We start from the raw sequence: 20,422 nt of genomic DNA on the forward strand, positions 1-20,422 counted from the left end.
CTGTTTATTTATTTGAAGTTATAAATATGCATGTAAACACATAGATATATCAAAACATGAACATTTCAATGTAATAAAATATTGCTAAAAGTTCATACCAAACACTCTCAAAATCACATAGGTCAAACCCAAGGCCAGAGAACGTAGTTTGTTAGGTACAACCCTGCAAGCAAGTAACAATGATATCATCAAAACATCATTATTATTAGGTATAGAGCATCTTTTATAGGTTTGAAGTTCATTTTATTCCTGTGCATGAATTAGACAAAGAATCTTTGGCAAGTCACAGTTCAATCTGTTTGACTTAAAGAACTGTGACTCCTCCCATTTCTCCATAACCTGCCCCTTGCCAACCAATTCCAAAATTTCTTGCTCTTCACAGGAGGAAGGAGTTATGGCTTCCTGAAAAAAAAAAGCATAGCATTAGCTTTCCCATTTCTCTTTCTTCATTCTGTAGTGCACACAGATCAGTTTATATTTCTCTTTTTGCCCCTGTAAGACCAACTCTGCTTTCTTTACATTCTGTTTGCCCTGGGAGGCTGCCCTAAATGGAGGCTGCGCCACATCAGCAGGCTCTCTTGCCTTATGGCAGGGGTCCCCAAACTACAGCCCAGGGAGTTGCATGCGGCTCCCTGAGGCCATTAATCCGGCCCCCAACGCACTTCTGGAAGGGGCACCTCTTTCACTGGTGGTCAGTGAGAGGAGCATAGTTCCCGTTAAAATACTGGTCAGTTTGTTGATTTAAATTTACTTGTTCTTTATTTTAAATATTGTATTTGTTCCCGTTTTGTTTTTTTACTTTAAAATAAGATATGTGCAGTGTGCATAGGGATTTGTTCATAGTTTTTTTTATAATCCGGCCCTCCAACGGTCTGAGGGACAGTGAACTGGCCCCCCTGTGTAAAAAGTTTGGGGACCCCTGCCTTATGTCTTCTGCCAATGGGAATAAAAGTGAGGTCAAGATCTTCATTGCCAGGCCCCAACCCTGCTTAGTTTCTTCAGGCTGACTAGGTGCCTAGACAAAGAATTACCCCGTACAGGTCTCCCTCCTTCCTACTTGTTTTACTTTGGGCCTGACGGGATTGAAAACAGACCAGAGATACTGCATTATATCTTGGGATTTCTTACACCTATCCACTGTCTAACTGGCCACTTTATTCAACATTACTTGAAAAGTAGGGGGGGTGTCATCTCTTTCCTGTTGGGCCTCTCACTGTTACCCTCACTATTCAAAGTCCAAAATAACTAAAAAATAACTTTCCCAAATAAATACAATGAAGGTAATATCTGCATTCCTTACTGGTCAAACTGAGACTTTGGTTAAAAAAAAAAAATAGTGCATAATATCTCATATTATCGTTTGGAAAATAAATTGAAAATACAATAAAAAATAATCAACATTTTAGTAAGTAAAAAAGTAAAAGTTACATTTTAAGTGGATCTTTTAAATAAATTTTATGTTTACTTTTTGTTTTCTTGTTCTAGAATTTAAACAACAAATTAGCATAACCAGTATTTTCATCCAAAGTGGCTCAATTTATTAAAATATAGAATATGTATAATATTTTGTGACTATTTTACAAAAAGTGAAATAATTCTGCCTACTATATATATATTATTTCCTCAAATGTTTCCTACTAGTAAAATGAAAATAATCAATTCTCAAATCATAATTTTTAAATAAAAAATCTACTCTTATAAGCTGATACATTGAATAAGTAAGAAAAGTAAAGTTCCATATTTAAAACCACACTTTAGTCTCAACTTTCTGGTGTAGAGGAAATGATTATATGCCTAACTATAATTGAGTATTCTGCTTCATTTAGCATAAGTAGTTTTCTTATATGTATGATATTATTGCTCTCTGAAGCCTCTATAGAGCAGATCATAACTCATAAGTATAATCATTAAGAAGTATTCATGTATCTTCAGTTTGATTATAACCCTCTTTCTTAACAGATATACAAAACAAGATGAAGAAATTAATGATTCCCAGGATTTTCTAAATCAATTAAATAACTCAAAAGTAAATAATATTATGTACAAATAACCAAAATTTTAATGAAAAACTACTGTGTTAATTAAAAAGTGAATACTTTTCAGTATCTTGTAACAAATAAGGTTATGATAGGTTGATTTAAGAATTTCAAGGAATAAACAAAAATTTTGTTAGTATCCCTCCAAAATGTAAGAGGCAGTTCCTACTATCTCTTCCAAATTCTAAATTCACATTTTCAGTTTGTATCTTTCATATAAGACATCAATTGTAGACTTAAGTTCCTGCCTTGACCTAAAGTTGTTCTTTCCCTAGTGCTCCCTGTCATAAAAAGTGGAACCATCATCCATGCAGTTTCCAAGCCCAAAACCTGGAAAGAGGCATTCTTGATAACATCCTTTTCCCCACTCACTGCAATCAATAATCAAATACTGTTATTTTAAAAAAATAATTTGTTATATTTATTTCTATGATATTTTCTTTTTCTTTGGTATCATCTTTTTAAAAATTTTATTAGTTTTAATGGGGTGACATTAATCAATCAGGGTATAGAGATTCAAAGAAAACATCTCCAGGTTATTTTGACATTTGATTATGTTGCATACCCATCAACCAAAGTCATATAGTCTTCCGTCACCTTCTATCTGGGTTTCTTTGTGCCCCTCCTCTCCCAACACTTCTTCTTCTCCTCCTCCCTCTCCTCCCTCCCTGTCCGGTAACCACAACACACTTGTCCATGTCCCTGAGTCTCATTTTTATGTCCCACCTATGTATAGAATCATATAGTTCTTAGTTTTTTCTGATTTACTTATTTCACTCATGTATAATGTTATCAAGGTCCATCCATTCTGTTGTAAATGATCCGATGTCATCATTTCTTATGGTTGAGTAGTATTCCATAGTATATATCATATGTACCACATCTTCTTTATCCAATCATATATTGAAGGACTCTTTGGTTCTTTCTATGTCATGGCCACTGTAAACAATGCTGCAATGAACATCGGGCTGCATGTGTCTTTATGTACCAATGTTTCTGAGTTATGGGGGTATATGACCAGTAGAGGGATTCCTGGGTCATATGGTAGTTCTATTTTTAATTTTTTTAGAAACCACCATACTTTCTTCCATAATGGTTATACTACTTTACATTCTCACCAACAGTGGAAGAGGGTTCCTTTTTATCCACAGCCTCTCCTACACTTATTACCTATCTTATTGATAATAGCTCATCTAACAGGTGTGAGGTGGTATCTCATTGTAGTTTGGGTTTGCATTTCTCTAATAACTAATGAAGATGGGTATCTTTTCATATATCTGTTGGCCATTTGTATTTCTTCCTGGGAGAAGTGTCTGTTCATGTCCTCTTCCCATTTTTTATTGGATTGTTTGTTTGTTTGTTGTTGAGTTTTATGAGTTCTTTGTATATTTTGGATATTAGGCCCTTATCTGAGCTGTTGTTTGAAAATATCATTTCCCATTTAGTTGGCTGTCTGTTTGTTTTGTTGTATGTTTCTTTTGCTCTGCAAAAGCTTCTTAGTCTGATGTAGTCCCATTCCTTTATCTTTGCTTCACTTCCCTTGCCTTTGGAGTCAAATTCATAAAGTGTTCTTTGTAACCAAGGTCCATGAGTTTAGTACCTATGCTTTCTTCTATGTAATTTACTGATTTAGGTCTTTGACCTATTTTGACTTAAATTTAGTAAAAGGGAACAAACTGTAGTCGAGTTTTATTCTTTTGCATGTGGCTTTCCAGTTTTCCCAGCACCATTTGTTGAAGAGGCTTTCTTTTCTCCATTGTGTGTTGTTGGCCCCTTTATCAAAAATTATTTGACCATATAGATGTGGATTTATTTCTGGGCTTTTTATTCTGTTCCATTGGTCTGAGTGTCTATTTTTCTGCCAATACTATGCTGTTTTGATTATCGTGGCTCTATAATATAATTTGAAGTCAGGTATTGTAATGCCCCCAGCTTCATTTTTTTTCCTTAGGATTGCTCTGGCTATTCGAGGATTTTATTTTATTTTATTTTAAAGAATTTTTATTTATTTATTCATTTTAGAGAGAAGAGGGAGAGAGAGAGAGAGAGAGAGAGAGAGAGAGAGAGAGAGGAGAGACAGAGAGAGAAGGGAGGGAGGAGCTGGAAGCATCAACTCCCATATGTGCCTTGACCAGGCAAGCCCAGGGTTTCGAACCGGCAACCTCAGCATTTCCAGGTCGATGCTTTATCCACTGCGCCACCACAGGTCAGGCTATTCGAGGATTTTTACAGTTCCATATAAACCTGATGATTTTTGGTTCCATTTCTTTAAGAAATGACATTGGGAATTGCATTAAATTTGTATATCGCTTTGGGTAATATAGTCATTTTGACTATATTTATTCTTCCTATCCAAGAACAAGGAATATTTTTTCATTTCATTATATCTTTTTCAATTTCCCTTAACAATGCTTCATAGTTTTTATTATATAGGTCCTTTACATTCTTTGTTATGTTTATTCCTAGGTAATTAAATTTTTTTGTTGCAACCATGAAGGGGATTGTTTTTTTGAGCTCATTTTCTAATGTTTCATTGTTGGCATAAAGGAGGGCAATGGACTTTTGTATATTAATTTTGTATCCTACAACGTTACTGTATTGGTTTATTGTTTCTAATAGCCTTTCTGAGAAGTCTTTGGGGTTTTCAATGTACAGAATCATATCATCTTCAGAAAGTAAAACCTTTACTTCTTTTTCCCAATATGAATGCCTTTTATTTCTTTCTCTTGTCTGATTGCTCTGGCTAGAACTTCACACTACGTTGAATAAGAGAAGAGAGAGTGCACAACCTTGTCTTGTTCCTGATTTTAGAGGAAAAGTCCTCAGTTTTATGCCATTTAATATGATGTTAGCTGATGGTTTATCATAAATGGCATTTATTATGTTGAGATATGTTCCTTCTATACCTATTCTGTTGAGTGTTTTAAACATAAAATGATGTTGTATTTTATCGAATGCCTTTTTGCATCTATTGATAGAATCATGTGTTTTTTGTTTATGTGGTGTTGATATGATGTATTACGTTAACTATTTTATGTATGTTGAGCCATCCTTGTGATTCTGGGAAGAATGCCACTAGATCATGATGAATTTTTTTTTTTTTGTATTTTTCTAAAGCTGAAAATGGGGAGAGACAGTCAGACAGACTCCCGCATGCGCCCAACCGAGATCCACCCGGCACGCCCACCAGGGGCACGCTCTGCTCACCAGGGGGCGATGCTCTGCCCCTCCGGGGCGTCGCTCTGCCACGACCAGAGCCACTCTGGCGCCTGGGGCAGAGGCCAAGGAGCCATCCCCAGCACCTGGGCCATCTTTGCTCCAATGGAGCCTTGGCTGCGGGAGGGGAAGAGAGAGACAGAGAGGAAGGAGGGGGGGTGGAGAAGCAAATGGGCGCTTCTCCTGTATGCCCTGGCCGGGAATCGAACCCGGGTCCCCCACACGCCAGGCTGATGCTCTACCTCTGAGCCAACCGGCCAGGGCATGAATTATTTTTTTAATGTGCTGTTGTATTCAATTTGCTAGTATTTTGTTTAGGATTTTAGCATCTGTATTCATTAGAGATATTGGTCTGTAGTTCTTTTTGTGTGTGTTGTCCTTGCCAGGATTCGATATGAGGGTTATGTTGGCCTCATAAAATGTGTTTGGCAGTATTGCTTCTTCTTCAACTATTTGGAAGACTTTGAGTAGAATAGGAACCAAGTCTTCTTTAAATGTTTGATAGAATTCACTAGCATAGCTATCTGGTCCTCAACGTTTATTTTTGAGGAAGTCTTTAATAGTTGTTTCTATTTCCTCCCTGCTTATTGGTCTGTTTAGGCTTTCTGCTTCTTCATGACTCAGTCTAGGAAGATTGTATTGTTCTAGAAATTTATCCATTTTTTCTATATTTTTAAATTTGGTGGCATATAGTTTTTCATAGTATTCTACAATAATTCTTTGTATATCTATGATATCTGTGGTGATTTCTTCTCTTTCATTTTGGATTTTGTTTATGTAACTTCTTTCTCTTTTTTCCTTGGTGAGTCTTGCCAGGGGTTTGTCAATTTTGTTGATCTTTTCAAAGAACCAGCTCCTTGTTCTATTAACTTTTTTATAGTTTTCTGTCCTCTATTATATTTATTTCTGCTCTGATTTTTATCATTTACTTTCTTCTGCTTGTTTTGGGTTGTCTTTGTTCTTCTTTTTCTAGTTCCTTAAGATGTGAAGTTAAGTGGTTTACTTGGGCTCTCTCTTGTTTTTTCATATAGGCCTGTAGTGATATGAACTTCCCCCTTATTACTGCTTTTGCTGCATCCCAGAGATTCTGATATGTTGTATTGTTATTTTTGTTTGCCTATATAGTATCTTTTGATCTCTGCGGTTATTTCTTCTTTGTCCTACTCATTTTTTAAAAGTATGTTGTTTAATTTCCACATTTTTGTGGGTTTTTTTCCCCTCTTTTTTGCAGTTGAATTCTAGTTTCAAGGCTTTATGATCAGAAAATATGTTTGGTATAATTTCAATCTTTCTGAATTTGTTGATGTTATTTTTATGGCCCCACATATGGTCAATTCTTTTGAATGTTCCATATACAGTAGAGAAAAATGTATACTCTGGCACTTTGGGATGCAAAGTCCTGTATATCTCTATCATACCCAATTGTTCTAGTGTTTCATTTAAGGCCAATATTTCTTTATTGATTTTCTGTTTGGATGAACGATCTAGAGTCGACAGCAGTGTATTGAGGTCTCCAAGTATAATTGTAATTTTGTCAGTTTTTGTTTTTAGGTCAGTCAGTAGTTATCTTATATATTTTGGTCCTTTTTAGTTTGGTGCATATATATTAAGAAGTGTTATGTCTTCTTGATTCAATGTCCCCTTTATCATTATGAAATGACTGTTTTTGTCTCTGATTACCTTTGTTATCTTATAGTCAGCATTTTTAGATATGAATATTGCTACACTGCTCTTTTTTGGATATTATTTGCTGTATTGTTTTTCAACCTTTCACTTTGAATTTGTTTTTCTTCTTGTAGCTTAGATGTGTTTCTTATAGACAGCACACAGTTAGATTTTCTTTTTTAATCCATTCTGCTACTCTCTATCTGTTTATTGGTGAGTTCAATTCATTTACATTTAGTGTAATTATTGATATTTGAGGATTTCCTATTGCCATTTTATATATTGATTTCTGATAGTTTTGTATCTTGTTTGGTTCTTCTCTTTTATTTTTCTATAATTTGTTTTTGTTTAGTTGTAGTCATACTTCTTTTGTCTGTTACTTCTTTTTTTCAAGCCATGTACTTCTGTGTTTTTTTTTTAGGGATGGTTACCATTAAGTAATGGAAAGCATACATATCATGTTCACTGTAGTACATTATCTCATGAGTGCTTCTGCACTCTATTGTCCTTTGCTACTATTAATCTTTGTCCTCTCCCCTTTTTTTGTTTCTCTGTCACAGATTAATCTTGTTTTTATTGCAATCTTGATGAAGCTTTTACTTTTAATTTTATTTTGTTTTGTTCTTTGTGTCTGGTTGGAAAACCCCCTCTAGTATTTCCTGAAGTGTGAGTTTTCTGGTGATAAATTCCCTCATCCTTTCTGTATTTGTGGTTGTTTTTATTTCCCCTTCATATTTGAAGGATAGCTTGATGGGTATAGTATTCTTGGTGGAAGTTCCTCTCTTTCAGAACTTTAAATATTGGAGTCCACTCTCTTCTAGCTTGTAAAGTTTCTGCTGAAATATCTGTTGTTAATCTAATGGGCCTTCCGTTATATGTTGTATTCTTCTTTTCCCTTGCTGCCTTAAGAATTTTTTCTTTGTCATTGGTTTGTGCCAATTTTATTATGATGTGTCTTGGAGTAGGTTTGTTAGAGTTAAGATAACTCAATGTTTTGTTTGCTTCTTGAATTCGAGGCTTTAGTTATTTCTACAGTCTTGGGAAGTTCTCGTCTATTATTTGTTTGAATATGTCATTCATTCCATTCTGTCTCTCTTCTCCTTCTGATATACCCATTATTCTTATGTTGCTTTTTCTGATGGAGTCAGACAATTCCTGTAGGATTATCTCATTTTTTTAAATTTGTGAGTCTCTCTTCCCTTCTCTCTGTAGTACCTCTAGTTGCCTGTCTTCTATGTGACTAATTCTCTCCTCCATCTGGCCTGTTTTATTGGCTAAGCTTGTTACCTCATTTTTCAGTTCATAAATTGAGTTTTTCATCTGTTTGATTTGTTTTCATAGTTTCAATTTCCTTGGTGAAGTGTTCATTCTGTTCATTGAATTGTGTTTTGAGCTCACTAAATTGCCTTTCTGTGCTTTCTTGTCTATCCCTGAGTATTTTTTGGACTTCAATTTTAAATTCTCTGTCATTTAATTCCAAGGTTTCTAAGCTATTGAAATTTTTATCTATAGATTTTTCCTCATCTATCTCAATTACATCACTGTCATTTGTATCTATGATATTCAATTTCTTTTTCTTTAATGGCATTTGAGAGTGGCACTGTTAATAACACTAATAAGAGTTGATAAAAAATTTTTTTGAGATAATACAGTGAAAAACAGAAAATTATATTGTGCTAATTGAAACAAAAATATGTTGAACAGAGGGCTTGGGTTGGGGGAGATTGACAATATAATTTGTTTATAAATGATAGTCAAATGGAAGAAATGGGGTAAGAAGAAAAAAAAGAAAAAAAGAAAGTGAAAAATTAAAATTCTATTGTATTAAGTGACACAAAAACTATAGAATAGTGCTTGCTTCAGCAGCTCATATACCAAAATTGGAATGATACAGAGATTATTAGCATGGCCCCTGCACAAGGAAGACACACAAATTTGTGAAGTGTTCCATATTTTTCAGATAGATGAGGAAAAATCTATGGAGAAAAAATTTAATATATTGGAAACCTTGGAGCTAAATGACAGAGAATTTAAAATAGAAATCCTAAAAATACTCAGAGATATACAAGAAAACACAGAAAGGCAATTTAGGGAGCTCAGAAAACAACTCAATGAACACAAAGAATATATTACCAAGGAAATTGAATCTATAAAAACAAATCAAACAGGGATGAAAAACTCAGTTCATGAGCTGAAAAACGAGGTAACAAGCTTAGCTAATAAAACAGGCCAGATATAAGGTAGGATTAGTGAAATAGAAGACAAGCAACTTGAGGCACAACAGAGAGAAGAAGAAAGAGACTCAAAAATTTAAAAAAATGAGAAAGCCCTAAAGGAATTGTCTGACTCCATCAAAAAGAATAACATAAGAATAATAGGTATATCAGAGGGAGAAGAGAGAGAAAATGGAATGGAGAACATATTCAAACAAATAATAGATGAGAACTTCCCAAGCCTGTGGAAAAAAACTAAAGCCTCAAATTCAAGAAGCAAACAGAACTCCGAGTTTTCTTAACCCCAACAAACCTACCCCAAGGCACATCATAATGAAATTGGCACAAACCAACTGCAAAGAAAAAATTCTCAAGGCAGCCAGGGAAAATAAGAATACAAAATATAAAGGAAGGCCCATTAGATTATCATCTGATTTCTCAACAGAAACTCTATAAGCCAGAAGAGAGTGGACCTCAATATTTAAAGTCTTGAAAGAGAAACTTTCAGCCATGAATACTATACCCATCAAAGCTATCCTTCAAATACGAAGGAGAAATAAAAACATTCACAGATACAGAAAAGATAAAGGAATTTATCATCAGAAAACCCCCACTCTAGGAATTATTAAAGGGGGTTTTCCAACCAGATAAAGAACAAAACAAAACCACAAGTAAATGTTCCACCAAGAACACAATAATACCAAATTTAATCTATGACAACAACAAAAAAAAAGGTGGGAGAGATAACAAAGATTAACAGTAGCAAAGGAAGATGGAGTGCAAAAGTATTCACAAGATAGTGCACTACAATGAACATGATATGTATGCTTTCCATAACTTAATGGTAACCACTCCTGAAAAAACCACCACAGAAGCACATGATTTAAAAAAAGGTAGCAACAGAGGAAAGAAGTATAAAATACAAACAAAAACAAAAGATAGAAAAATAAGAGAGAAGAATCAAACAAAACATAAAACTAACAGAAAGCAATGTATAAAATGGCAATAGGGAACTCACAAGTGTCAATAATTACACTAAATGTAAATGGATTAAACTCACCAATAAAAAGGCACAGAGTAGCAGAATGGATTAAAAAAAAATTCAACTGTATGCTGCCTATAAGAAACTCATCTAAACAACAAGGATAAAAACAAATTAAAAATGAAAGGCTGGGAAACCATACTCCAAGCAAATAACATCTGAAAAAAAAGCAGGCGTAGCAATACTCACATCAGATAATGCTGACTACAAGACAGCAAAAGTACTCAGAGACAAAAATGGTCATTTCATAATAATTAAGGGGACGCTGAATCAAGAAGACATAACAATTTCTAATATACATGCACCAAACCAAGGAGCACCAAAATATATAAGACAGCTACTTATTGACCTTAAAACAAAAACTCACAAAAATACAATCATACTCGGAGACCTCAATACACCACTGACGACTCTAGATCGGTCATCCAAACAGAGAATCAATAAAGATATATTGGCCTTAAAATGAAACACTAGAGTAATTGGATATGATAGACATCTACAGGACATTTTATCCCTAAGTGACAGAGTATACATTTTTCTCCAGTGTACATGGATCATTCTCAAGAATTGACCATATGTTGGGCCACAAAAACAACATCAGCAAATTCAGAAAAATTGAAGTTGTACCAAGGATATTTTCTGATCATAATGCCTTGAAACTAGAATTCAACTGCAAAAAGGAGGGGAAAAAAACCCACAAAAATGTGGAAACTAAACAACATACTTTTCAAAAATAAATAGGTCAAAGAAGAAATAAGCACAGAGATCAAAAGATATATACAGACAAATGAAAATGACAATAAAGATATATTGGCCTTAAATGAAACACTAGAGTAATTGAATATGATAGACATCTACAGGACATTTTATCTCAAAGTGACAGAGTATACATTTTTCTCCAGTGTACATGGATCATTCTCAAGAATTGACCATATGTTGGGCCACAAAAACAACATCAGCAAATTCAGAAAAATCAAATCCCATATCAAAATCTATGGGATGCAACAAAAGCAGTGATAAGAGGGAAGTTCATATCACTTCAGGCTTATATGATCAAGAGAGAGCCCAAGTGAACCACTTAACTTCACAACTTTAGGAACTGGAAAAAGGAGAACAAAGACAACTCAAAACCAGCCAAAGAAAGGAGATAATAAAAATCAGAGCAGAAATAAATAAAATAGAAAACAGGAAAACTATAGGAGAAGTTTGTACCTAGATGAAAAGATCCTGGGATAATATCAAGATTGAGATCATTGTCAATTCATTCAAGAAGTGTGGCATTTCAAATGCCATAGATGGAACTGAGGATAAGGCAATATATAAAGACAGTGATTCATCATCAGATACAGATGAGGACAGGCTAATTGATGGATGAGGAGTTGACTATGATGAGGAGTTGTATAAATTTTATGATAAATAAAACTTGAGTTCAATAACTTTATGTAATTTTTTTTTTTTCAAATTTCAGGCCCCAAAATTAAGGTGCATCTTATACATGGGAATGTCTTATACATGTGAAAATATGGGTAATCACCATGTGAAACCTTAGGTGAAGATGGCCAAGAGAGATAGGGAAAATGATAAAAACTAGAAATAAATATGTCAATTCAAAAGAAGTAAAGAAAGGAACTAAAAAAGTAGAAAAAAATTTAAAAGAAACATTAAAATAAAAGACAAAAAATCTAACATGTTAACAATTATTTTTAATTTAATAGTCTTATATAGTTCAATGAAAAACTAAGTTGCTAACTTTTTTAATAAAGTCAACTACATATGGCTTACAAGATATACCTTAAATATATATAGTCAGAGAAAGATTGAAAGTAAAAACATAAAAAAGTATATATTATGAAAATGCTAATAAAATATAGCTGATGAAGCAATATTTTAGTCAGAACAAGTAACTCTAAGATAAGTTATTAGAGAGAAAGAAGACTATTTCATAAGGTCAATAAAGCAGAAAGTGGTAATAATCCTAAGTTTGTTTTCAACTAATATATATTCAAAATATATACATCAAAGTTGAAATAAAATAATAAATAAATCCACCATAATAAAACTTTTAAATCATTTGTAAGTCTAAAGAAACTTTCAAAGAAAGAAACCATAAAAACATGTTCTCTAAATACAGTGGAATCAATCTAAAAATAAATAACAATATATAACAAATGATTTTGAAATGTTAATTTCTTTTTTTAACCGAGACAGAGAGAGAGTCAGAAAGAGGGACAGAGAGTCAGAAAGGGAGAATGATGAGAAGCATCAATTCTTCATTATGGCATCTTAGTTGTTCATTGATTGCTTTCTCATATGTACTTTAACCAGGGGGGCTCCAGCAGAGCAAGTGATCCTTACTCAATCAAGCCAGCAACCTTGGGCTTTAGGTCAATGATCATGGGGTCATATCTATGACCCCAAGCTCAAGGCAGTGACCCCCGCTCAAGCTGGTGAGCTTGTGCTTAAGCCAACAAACTTAGGGTTTCCAGCCCAGGTCATCTATGTCCCAGTTCGACACTATTCATTGCACCACCCCATGGTCAGGTCAAATGTTAAGAAATTAAACAATACGTTTTGAATAACACTTGGTTCAAATAAAAAACACGTTAAAAGGTGAAAGAATGTGAAAACAACAAGACATTTGGATGTATACTTTGATAGAAAAGGCATATATACTAACATACAGAAGATATATGTGAATAAAACTAAAATACTTTTAATATAAAAGTCATATGATAAAAATTACAAAGATAAAAGTAGGAAGATTTAGTAGTACCCCCTACGAACACACACAGTGTCTCAATTTTTAATTTGAAACCTCTCACAAAGAAATTTCGAGGCAGGTGACATCACAAGTGATTTCTTCTAAATACTAAATTTAAAAAAATAACACCATAACTAGATAAAATAGTAAAGATATTATGAAAAAAGATATACTTCCCAACTCATTTTATGAGGCCAAAATAACACTAATGCAAAGACCAAACAACCTCATTAATAAGATGGGAAAATTATAAGGCAACTTTATTTGTAAATACAGATAAAAAATTCTAAAGAAAATATCAGTGAAATAAATCAAGCAACTAACCAAATCCAATTTATTCCTACAATAAAATAGACATATAATACTGTAATAATCTTAATACATAAAATGCATTTGCTAAATTTTAAAATTTATTTATTAAAATGTTTTAGTAAACTAGAAATGGAAAGAAATGTTTCTTTTGATAGGCAGTACAAATACCACACTTACTGTGAAATGTAGAGCATATGTAACAATGAAATATGAAGTCTTTATGTCCTATTGCGCATAAAAAATAAGGATAGTAATTATCACTACATCTATTCAGTATTGTACGAGATAACTTAAGTACAAGATAAAAAGGTATAAAGGAAAATTAGAAATAAAAACCTTTATTTGAAGGTTATGATTATGTACATAAAAAATCTGATATAATCTACCAACAAAATATTGGAAATTAATATGAGCACAGTCATAGAATATGAGGCCAAAGAACAAGAATAAATTTTATTTTTCTCTACCAGCAATAAACAATTATATTATACTGTGCTATATAATAGACATCAAAATCATTAATTACCAAGGAATGAATCTAATAAAGGTACTATATGATGTCCACCATGGAAATAAAAATTATTAAACATTATTGAAAGAAATAAATGAAGACAAATCAATGTGAGAAATTATACCTCACTGACCGATCAAGAGACTCAAGTGTGGTAGCTATAACAAGCATTTCTCCCAGATTTATTCAAAGGTATCCCAATCACAATCTCAGCATATCTTTTATAGACATCAACTAGGTAATTTTATTTATTTATTATTTTATTCAGTGAAAGGAGCGGAGGCAGAGAGACAGACTTCCACATGCACCCCAACTGTGATTACTTGGCAAGCCCACTAGGATAGGAGGCTCTGCCTATTTGGGGCATTGCTCCATTGCTCAGCAACTGAGTTCTTCTTAGTGACTGAGACAAAGGCCATGGAGCTATCCTCAGTGCCTGAGGCCAACTTGCTCTTATCAAGCCATGTCTACAGGAAGAGAAGAGAGACAGAGAGAGAGAGATAGAGAGAGAGAGAGAGAGGAAAAGAAGCAAGAGGGGGGAGGGGAAGAGAAGAAAATGGCACTTCTACTGTGTGCCTTGACCATGAATATAACCTGGGACATCCACATGCTGGGCTGATGCTCTACCATTGAGCCAACTGGCCAGGGCCTACATAGGTAATTTTAATTACATAGAAATACAAAGAGCTGACTTACCAAGTGGTAGAGAAGTGGATAGAATGTCAGCCTAGGATGCTGAGGATTCATGTTCAAAACCCTAATTTTGCCAGCTTGAGTGTGGGCTCATCTTCCTTGAGTGTGGAATCATAGATATGACCTCATGGTCACTGGCTTGAGCCCAAGATCACTGACTTGAGCAAAGGGTCACTGGTTCAGCTGGAGCCCCCGGTCAAAGCACAGAGGAGAAAGCAATCAATGAACATCTAAGGTGCCACAACTATGAGTTGATGCTTTTCATTTCTCTCTCTCTCTCTCACTTCTTCTCTGTCTGTCCTTATTCGTCTCTCTCTCTCCCTCTCTCTCACTTAAAATAAAATAGATGATACCAAGGAGGCCTATACCAAGACATATTATAATTAAAATGCCAAAGTTAAGAGACAAAAAAAGAATATTAAAAGCTGCAAAAGAAAAACAGTTAATTACCTACAGAGGAGCTCCCATAAGGATGACATCACACTTCTCAACAGAAACACTTCACTTCAGTCCTGAAGGGATTGGTGAGAAAGATTCAAAGTGATGTAAAATGATCCTACAACCAAGACTACTCTATACAGACTATCATTTAAAAATGAAAGAGAAATAGTTTCCCAGACCAAAAAATGGTTCAAGAAATTCATTACAAATAAAATCAGTTCTGTAAGAAGTGTTAAAGGGCCTTCTATAAAAAGAGCAAAGAAAAAAAGAAATCCAGAAAAAGAGGATTATAGGTTTGAAGAATAACATGGCAATAAATAAGTACATTTCAATAAAAACCTTAAATGTGAATGGATTAAATGCTCCAATCAAAAGACAGGATAGCTGCATGAATAAGAAAACAAGACCTGATTATATGCTATCTAGAAAAGACCCACCTCAGAACAAAAGGCACACATAGATTGCAAGTGAAGGGAAGAAACAAAGCATTTCAAACAAATGAAAATGAAAAAAATAGCTGGGGTAGCAATACTTATATCTGACAAAATAGCCTTTAAAACAAAGGCTCTATAGTAAGGGACAAAGAAGGTCATTACATAATGATTAAGGGTGCAATTCAACAAGAGAATATAACCATTGTAAATATTTATGCACCCAATATAGGAGAACCTAAATATATTAAGCAGATTTTGATGGACATAAAGGGTGAGATTAACACCCAACTATAGTAGTAGGGGATTTTAATACCCCACTAACATCAGTGAATAAATCTTCCAGACAGAAAACTAACAAAGAAACTATTGTCTTAAACAACATACTAAATACATTGAATTTAATTGATATCTTCAGAAGATTTCACCCCAAAGCAGCAGAATATACATGCTTTTCAAGTGCTCATGATACATTTTCTAGGATAGACCACATGTTAAGATACAAAACAAGTATCAATAAAAAGAAGACTGAAATCATACCAGCCATCTTCTTGACAATGGCACAAAACTAGAAATCAACTACAATAGAAAAACTAAAAAAAAATATTAAAATATTTGGAGGCTAAATAGCATGTTATTAAATAAGAAATGGGCTAACAATGAGACCAAGGAAGAAATCAGAAATTACTTTGAAACAAATAAAAATGAACATACAACTCAAAATCTATGGGGTACAGTTGAAGCAGTCCTGAGAGGAAAATTCATAGCATTACAGGCATACCTTAAGAAGATAAAACTCAAATAAACAACCTAACCCTGCACCTAAAAGAACTAGAAAAAGGACAACAAATAAAGCCCAGCAGAAGTAGAAGGAAGGAGATAATAAAGATCAGAACAGAAGTAAATGATGTAGAGGCTAAAAAAATTACAGAAGATCAATAAAACCAAGAGCTGATTCTTTGAAAGATAAACAAGATTGACGAACCTTTACCCAGATTAAAGAAAAAAACAGAGAGAAGACCAAAATAAATAAAATTAGAAATGAAAGTGGAGAAGTAAGAACTGACACTGCAGAAATACAAAGGATTATAAGAAAATACTATGAAGATCTATATGTCAAAAATGTTAAACAACCTAGGAGAAGTGGATAAGTTTCTATAAACATACAATCTTCCAAAACTCAATCTGGAAGAATCAGAAAACCTAAACAGACCAATTACAATAAATGAAATTGAAACAGTTATCAAAAAACTCCCTGTGGGGAGGGGGGAGAGGGAGAGGGAAAGGGGGATGGGGAGGGGCACAAAGAAAACTAGATAGAAGGTGACAGAGGACAATCTGACTTTGGGTGATGGGTATGCAACATAATTGAATGACAAGATAACCTGGACATGTTATCTTTGAATATATGTATCCTGATTTATTGATGTCACCCCATTAAAAAAATAAAATTATTAAAAAACAAAACAAAACTCCCTGCAAACAAAAGTCCTGGTCGGGATGGCTTCACAGGTGATTTTACCAAACATTCAAAGAAGAACTAACATGTATCTTTCTCAAGCTATTTTAAAAATTCAAGAAAAGGAAAGACTTCCAAGCTCCTTTTATGAAGCAAGCATTATCCTCATTCCAAAACCAGGTAAAGACACTACAAAGAAAGAAAATTATAGGTCAATATTGCTGATGAACATAGATGCTAAAATTCTCAACCAATTATTAGCCAACTAGATTCAGCAATACATTAAAAAGAACATATATCATGATAAAGTGAAATTTATTCTGGGGAGGCAAAGTTGGTAAAATATTTGCAAATCAATGAATGTGATTCATCACATAAACAAAATGAGAGATAAAATTTACATGATCATATCAATAGATGCAGCAAAAACATTTGATAAAATCCAGCACCCATTTATGATCAAAACTCTTAGCAAAGTTGGAATGCAGGAAACATATCTCAACATAATAAAGGCAATGGGCCTGACCTGTGGTGGCGCAGTGGGATAAAGCATCGACCTGGAACACTGAGGTCGCCAGTTCGAAACCTTGGGCTTGCCTGGTCAAGGCACATATGGGAGCTGATGCTTCCTGCTCCTCCCCCTTCTCTCTATCTCTGTCTCTCTCTCTCATTCCTCTCTCTCTAAAAAAAATCAATAAATAAAATATTAAAAAAAAATAAAGGCAATGTATGACAAACCAACAGTCAACATCATACTCAATGGGAATAAATTAAAAACAATCCCTTTAAAATTAGGAACAAGGCAGGAGTGCCCTCTTTCACCATTCTTTTAATTTTTTTTTCAGAGACAGAGAGAGAGAGTCAGAGAGAGGGATAGACAGGGACAGAAAGACAGGAATGGAGAGAGATGAGAAGCATCAATCATCAGATTTTATGTTGCAACACCTTAGTTGTTCATTGATTGCTTTTTCATAATGTGCCTTGACTGTGGGCCTTCAGCAGACTGAGTAACCCTTTGCTCAAGCTAGCAACCTTGGGTCCAAGCTCATGAAGCTTTGCTCAAACCAGATGAGCCTGAGCTCAAGCTGGCGACCTTGGGGTCTCAAACCTAGTTCCTCCGCATCGCAGTCCGATGCTCTATCCACTGTGCCACCGCCTGGTCAGTTCTTTCACCATTCTTATTCATCATAATTCTGAAAGTCCTAGCCACAGCAATCAGACAAGAAGAAGAAATAAAGCCATCCAAATTGGAAAAGAATAAGTAAAACTTTCATAATTTTCTGATGATATGATACTGTACATAGAAAACCCTAAAGTCTACTAGATATGATAAATGAATTCAGCAAGGTGGCAGGATATAAAATTAATATTCAGAAATCAGTAGCATATTTATACACAAACAATAAACTGTCAGAGAGAGAAATTAAAGAAACAATCCCCTTCACTATTGCAACAACAACAAAAAATAATAAAGTACCTAGGAGTAAATTTAACCAAGGAAGTAAAAGACTTGTACTTGGAAAATTATAAGACACTGAAAAAAGAAATTGAGGAAGATACAAACAAGTAGATGCATATACTGTGTTCACGGATAGGAAGAATTAACATCATTAAAATGGCCAAACTACCTGAAGCAATCTATAGATTCAATGCAATTCCTATTAAAATACTAATGCATATTTTACAGATCTAGAACAAATATTCCAAAAATTTAAATGGAACCAAAAAAGAACCTGAATTTCCTCAGCAATCTTGAAAATGAAGAACAAAATGTAAGGTATCACATTTCCTGATATCAAGTTATATGACAAGGCCACTGTAATCAAAACAACTTGATACTGGCATAGGAACAGGCATACAAATCAATAGAACAGAACAGAGAACCCAGAAATAAACCCATGCCTTGACAGTCAATTAGTATCTGACAAAGGAAGCAAGAGTATATAATGGAGTAAAGACAGTCTCTGTAATAAATTGTATTGGGAAAGTTGGACTGGTACATGTAAAGAAATTAAGCTAGACCACCAACTTAAACCATTCACAAAAACAAACTCAAAATGGATAGAAGACTTAAATGTAAGTCACAAAACCATAAAAATCTTGGAAGATATAGGCAGTAAACTCTCTGATATCTCTTGTAGCAACATTTTTGCCAATGTATCTCTGTGGGCAAGGGAAATAAAGGACAAAATAAACAAATGGGGCTATATCAGATTAAAAAGCTTTTTCACAGTAAAAGACACTATTAACAAAATAAAAAAGGCAACCCACTCAATGGGAGAACATATTCACTGATATGTCTGACAAAGGGTTAATAAACAAAATTTGTAAAGAACTTCTAAAACTCAACACCAGGAAGGTAAATAATCCAATTAAAAAATGGGCAAAGGAACTGAATAGAAACTTCTCCAAAGAAGACATAGAGATGGCCAATAGGCATATGAAAAAATGTTTAATGCCACCAATCATCAGAGAAATGCAAATTAAAACAAAAATGAGATATCACCTCACACCTGTCAGTATGGTGCTCATTAACAGATCAACAAGCAAATGTTGGTGAGAGTGTAGAAAAAAGTGAACCCTCTTGCACTGCTGGTGGGAATGCAGACTTATACAGCCACTATGAAAAACAGTATGACATTTTCTCAAAAATTAAAAATGGAACTGTTTTTTTGACCCAGCTATTCTACTTTTTAGAAATATATCCTAAGAATCCCAAAATACTAATTTAAAAGAAGATATGTACCCTTATGTTTATTGTAGTATTGCTTTCAATAGCCAAGATCTGAAAACAGCCCAAGTGTCCATCAGCAGATGAGTGGATAAAAAAGTAGCTGTACATATACACAATGGAATACTATGTAGTCATGAAAAAGAAGGAAATCTTAACTTTTGCGATGGTATAGATGGACCCAGAGATTATTATGCTAAGTGAAATAAGCCAGCCAGAGAAAGACAAATATCATATGTGGAATCTCATGAACATGGTGAACTGAGGAACGAAATAGAGGCTGAGGTGGGGTCACGGGGAGCAGTGGGACAGCTGTCAGATGGAAGAGGGATGAGGGGACAGGATCAGAGAAAGTGAAGAGATTCGGCTAATTATATATACATAGCACATAGATACAGATAATAGGACAGCAAGTCCCAGAGGAGAGGAGGAAGGTTAGGGGGAGGGGGAACCGAAGGCGTGGGTTGAGGGGCACATTGTGGGGGGATGTTGAGGGTATTATATAGAGTGGAAAACTTGAATCCATGGTAACACAATAAATTTTAAAATGTAATTAAAAATATAAAATAAATAAATTTGATTTTACTGTGGTATATCTCAGTGTTGATTGCTTTGGGTTAATTTTCCTAGATATTTGATGTGACATGGCAATAAGTAAATTCCAATACTATTTTATTTCATTGTTTATTTATTTTTTATTATTTCAGTATTTATTAAAAATTATTTCAGTAAATTTTAATTTATAGATTTAAATATTTATTGTTTGACTGTTTTGGTTTTCTTTTTTTCTCCAATTTTGTATGTTGATCTTTTCCTATCTTCTATATTTGTCTCATTCTTCTTTTAAGGCCTTTTTTCTTAATTTTATTTTATATTCTCCATTTCTCTTTCTCTCTCTCATTTTCTATGCC

At 34.0% G+C, this 20,422-nt stretch overlaps 1 protein-coding gene and 1 non-coding gene across 2 annotated transcripts in view; one reads left to right on the forward strand and one right to left on the reverse strand.

The window, feature by feature from the left end:
* Positions 1 to 20,422, reverse strand: part of SLCO6A1 (solute carrier organic anion transporter family member 6A1) — a 116,414-nt gene that overhangs the window by 10,128 nt on the left and 85,864 nt on the right. Inside the window, exon 11 of the mRNA XM_066276812.1 lies at positions 99 to 163. Coding sequence (XP_066132909.1) covers positions 99 to 163 — 65 coding nt within the window. The remainder of the gene's footprint in view (positions 1 to 98; positions 164 to 20,422) is intronic.
* Positions 8,768 to 8,874, forward strand: LOC136336942 (U6 spliceosomal RNA). The gene has a single exon (XR_010731676.1). It is a non-coding gene; the product is annotated as a U6 spliceosomal RNA (small nuclear RNA).

This window comes from Saccopteryx bilineata, chromosome 4 (genome assembly GCF_036850765.1).
Source record: "Saccopteryx bilineata isolate mSacBil1 chromosome 4, mSacBil1_pri_phased_curated, whole genome shotgun sequence".
Taxonomy (NCBI): Eukaryota; Metazoa; Chordata; class Mammalia; order Chiroptera; family Emballonuridae; genus Saccopteryx; species Saccopteryx bilineata.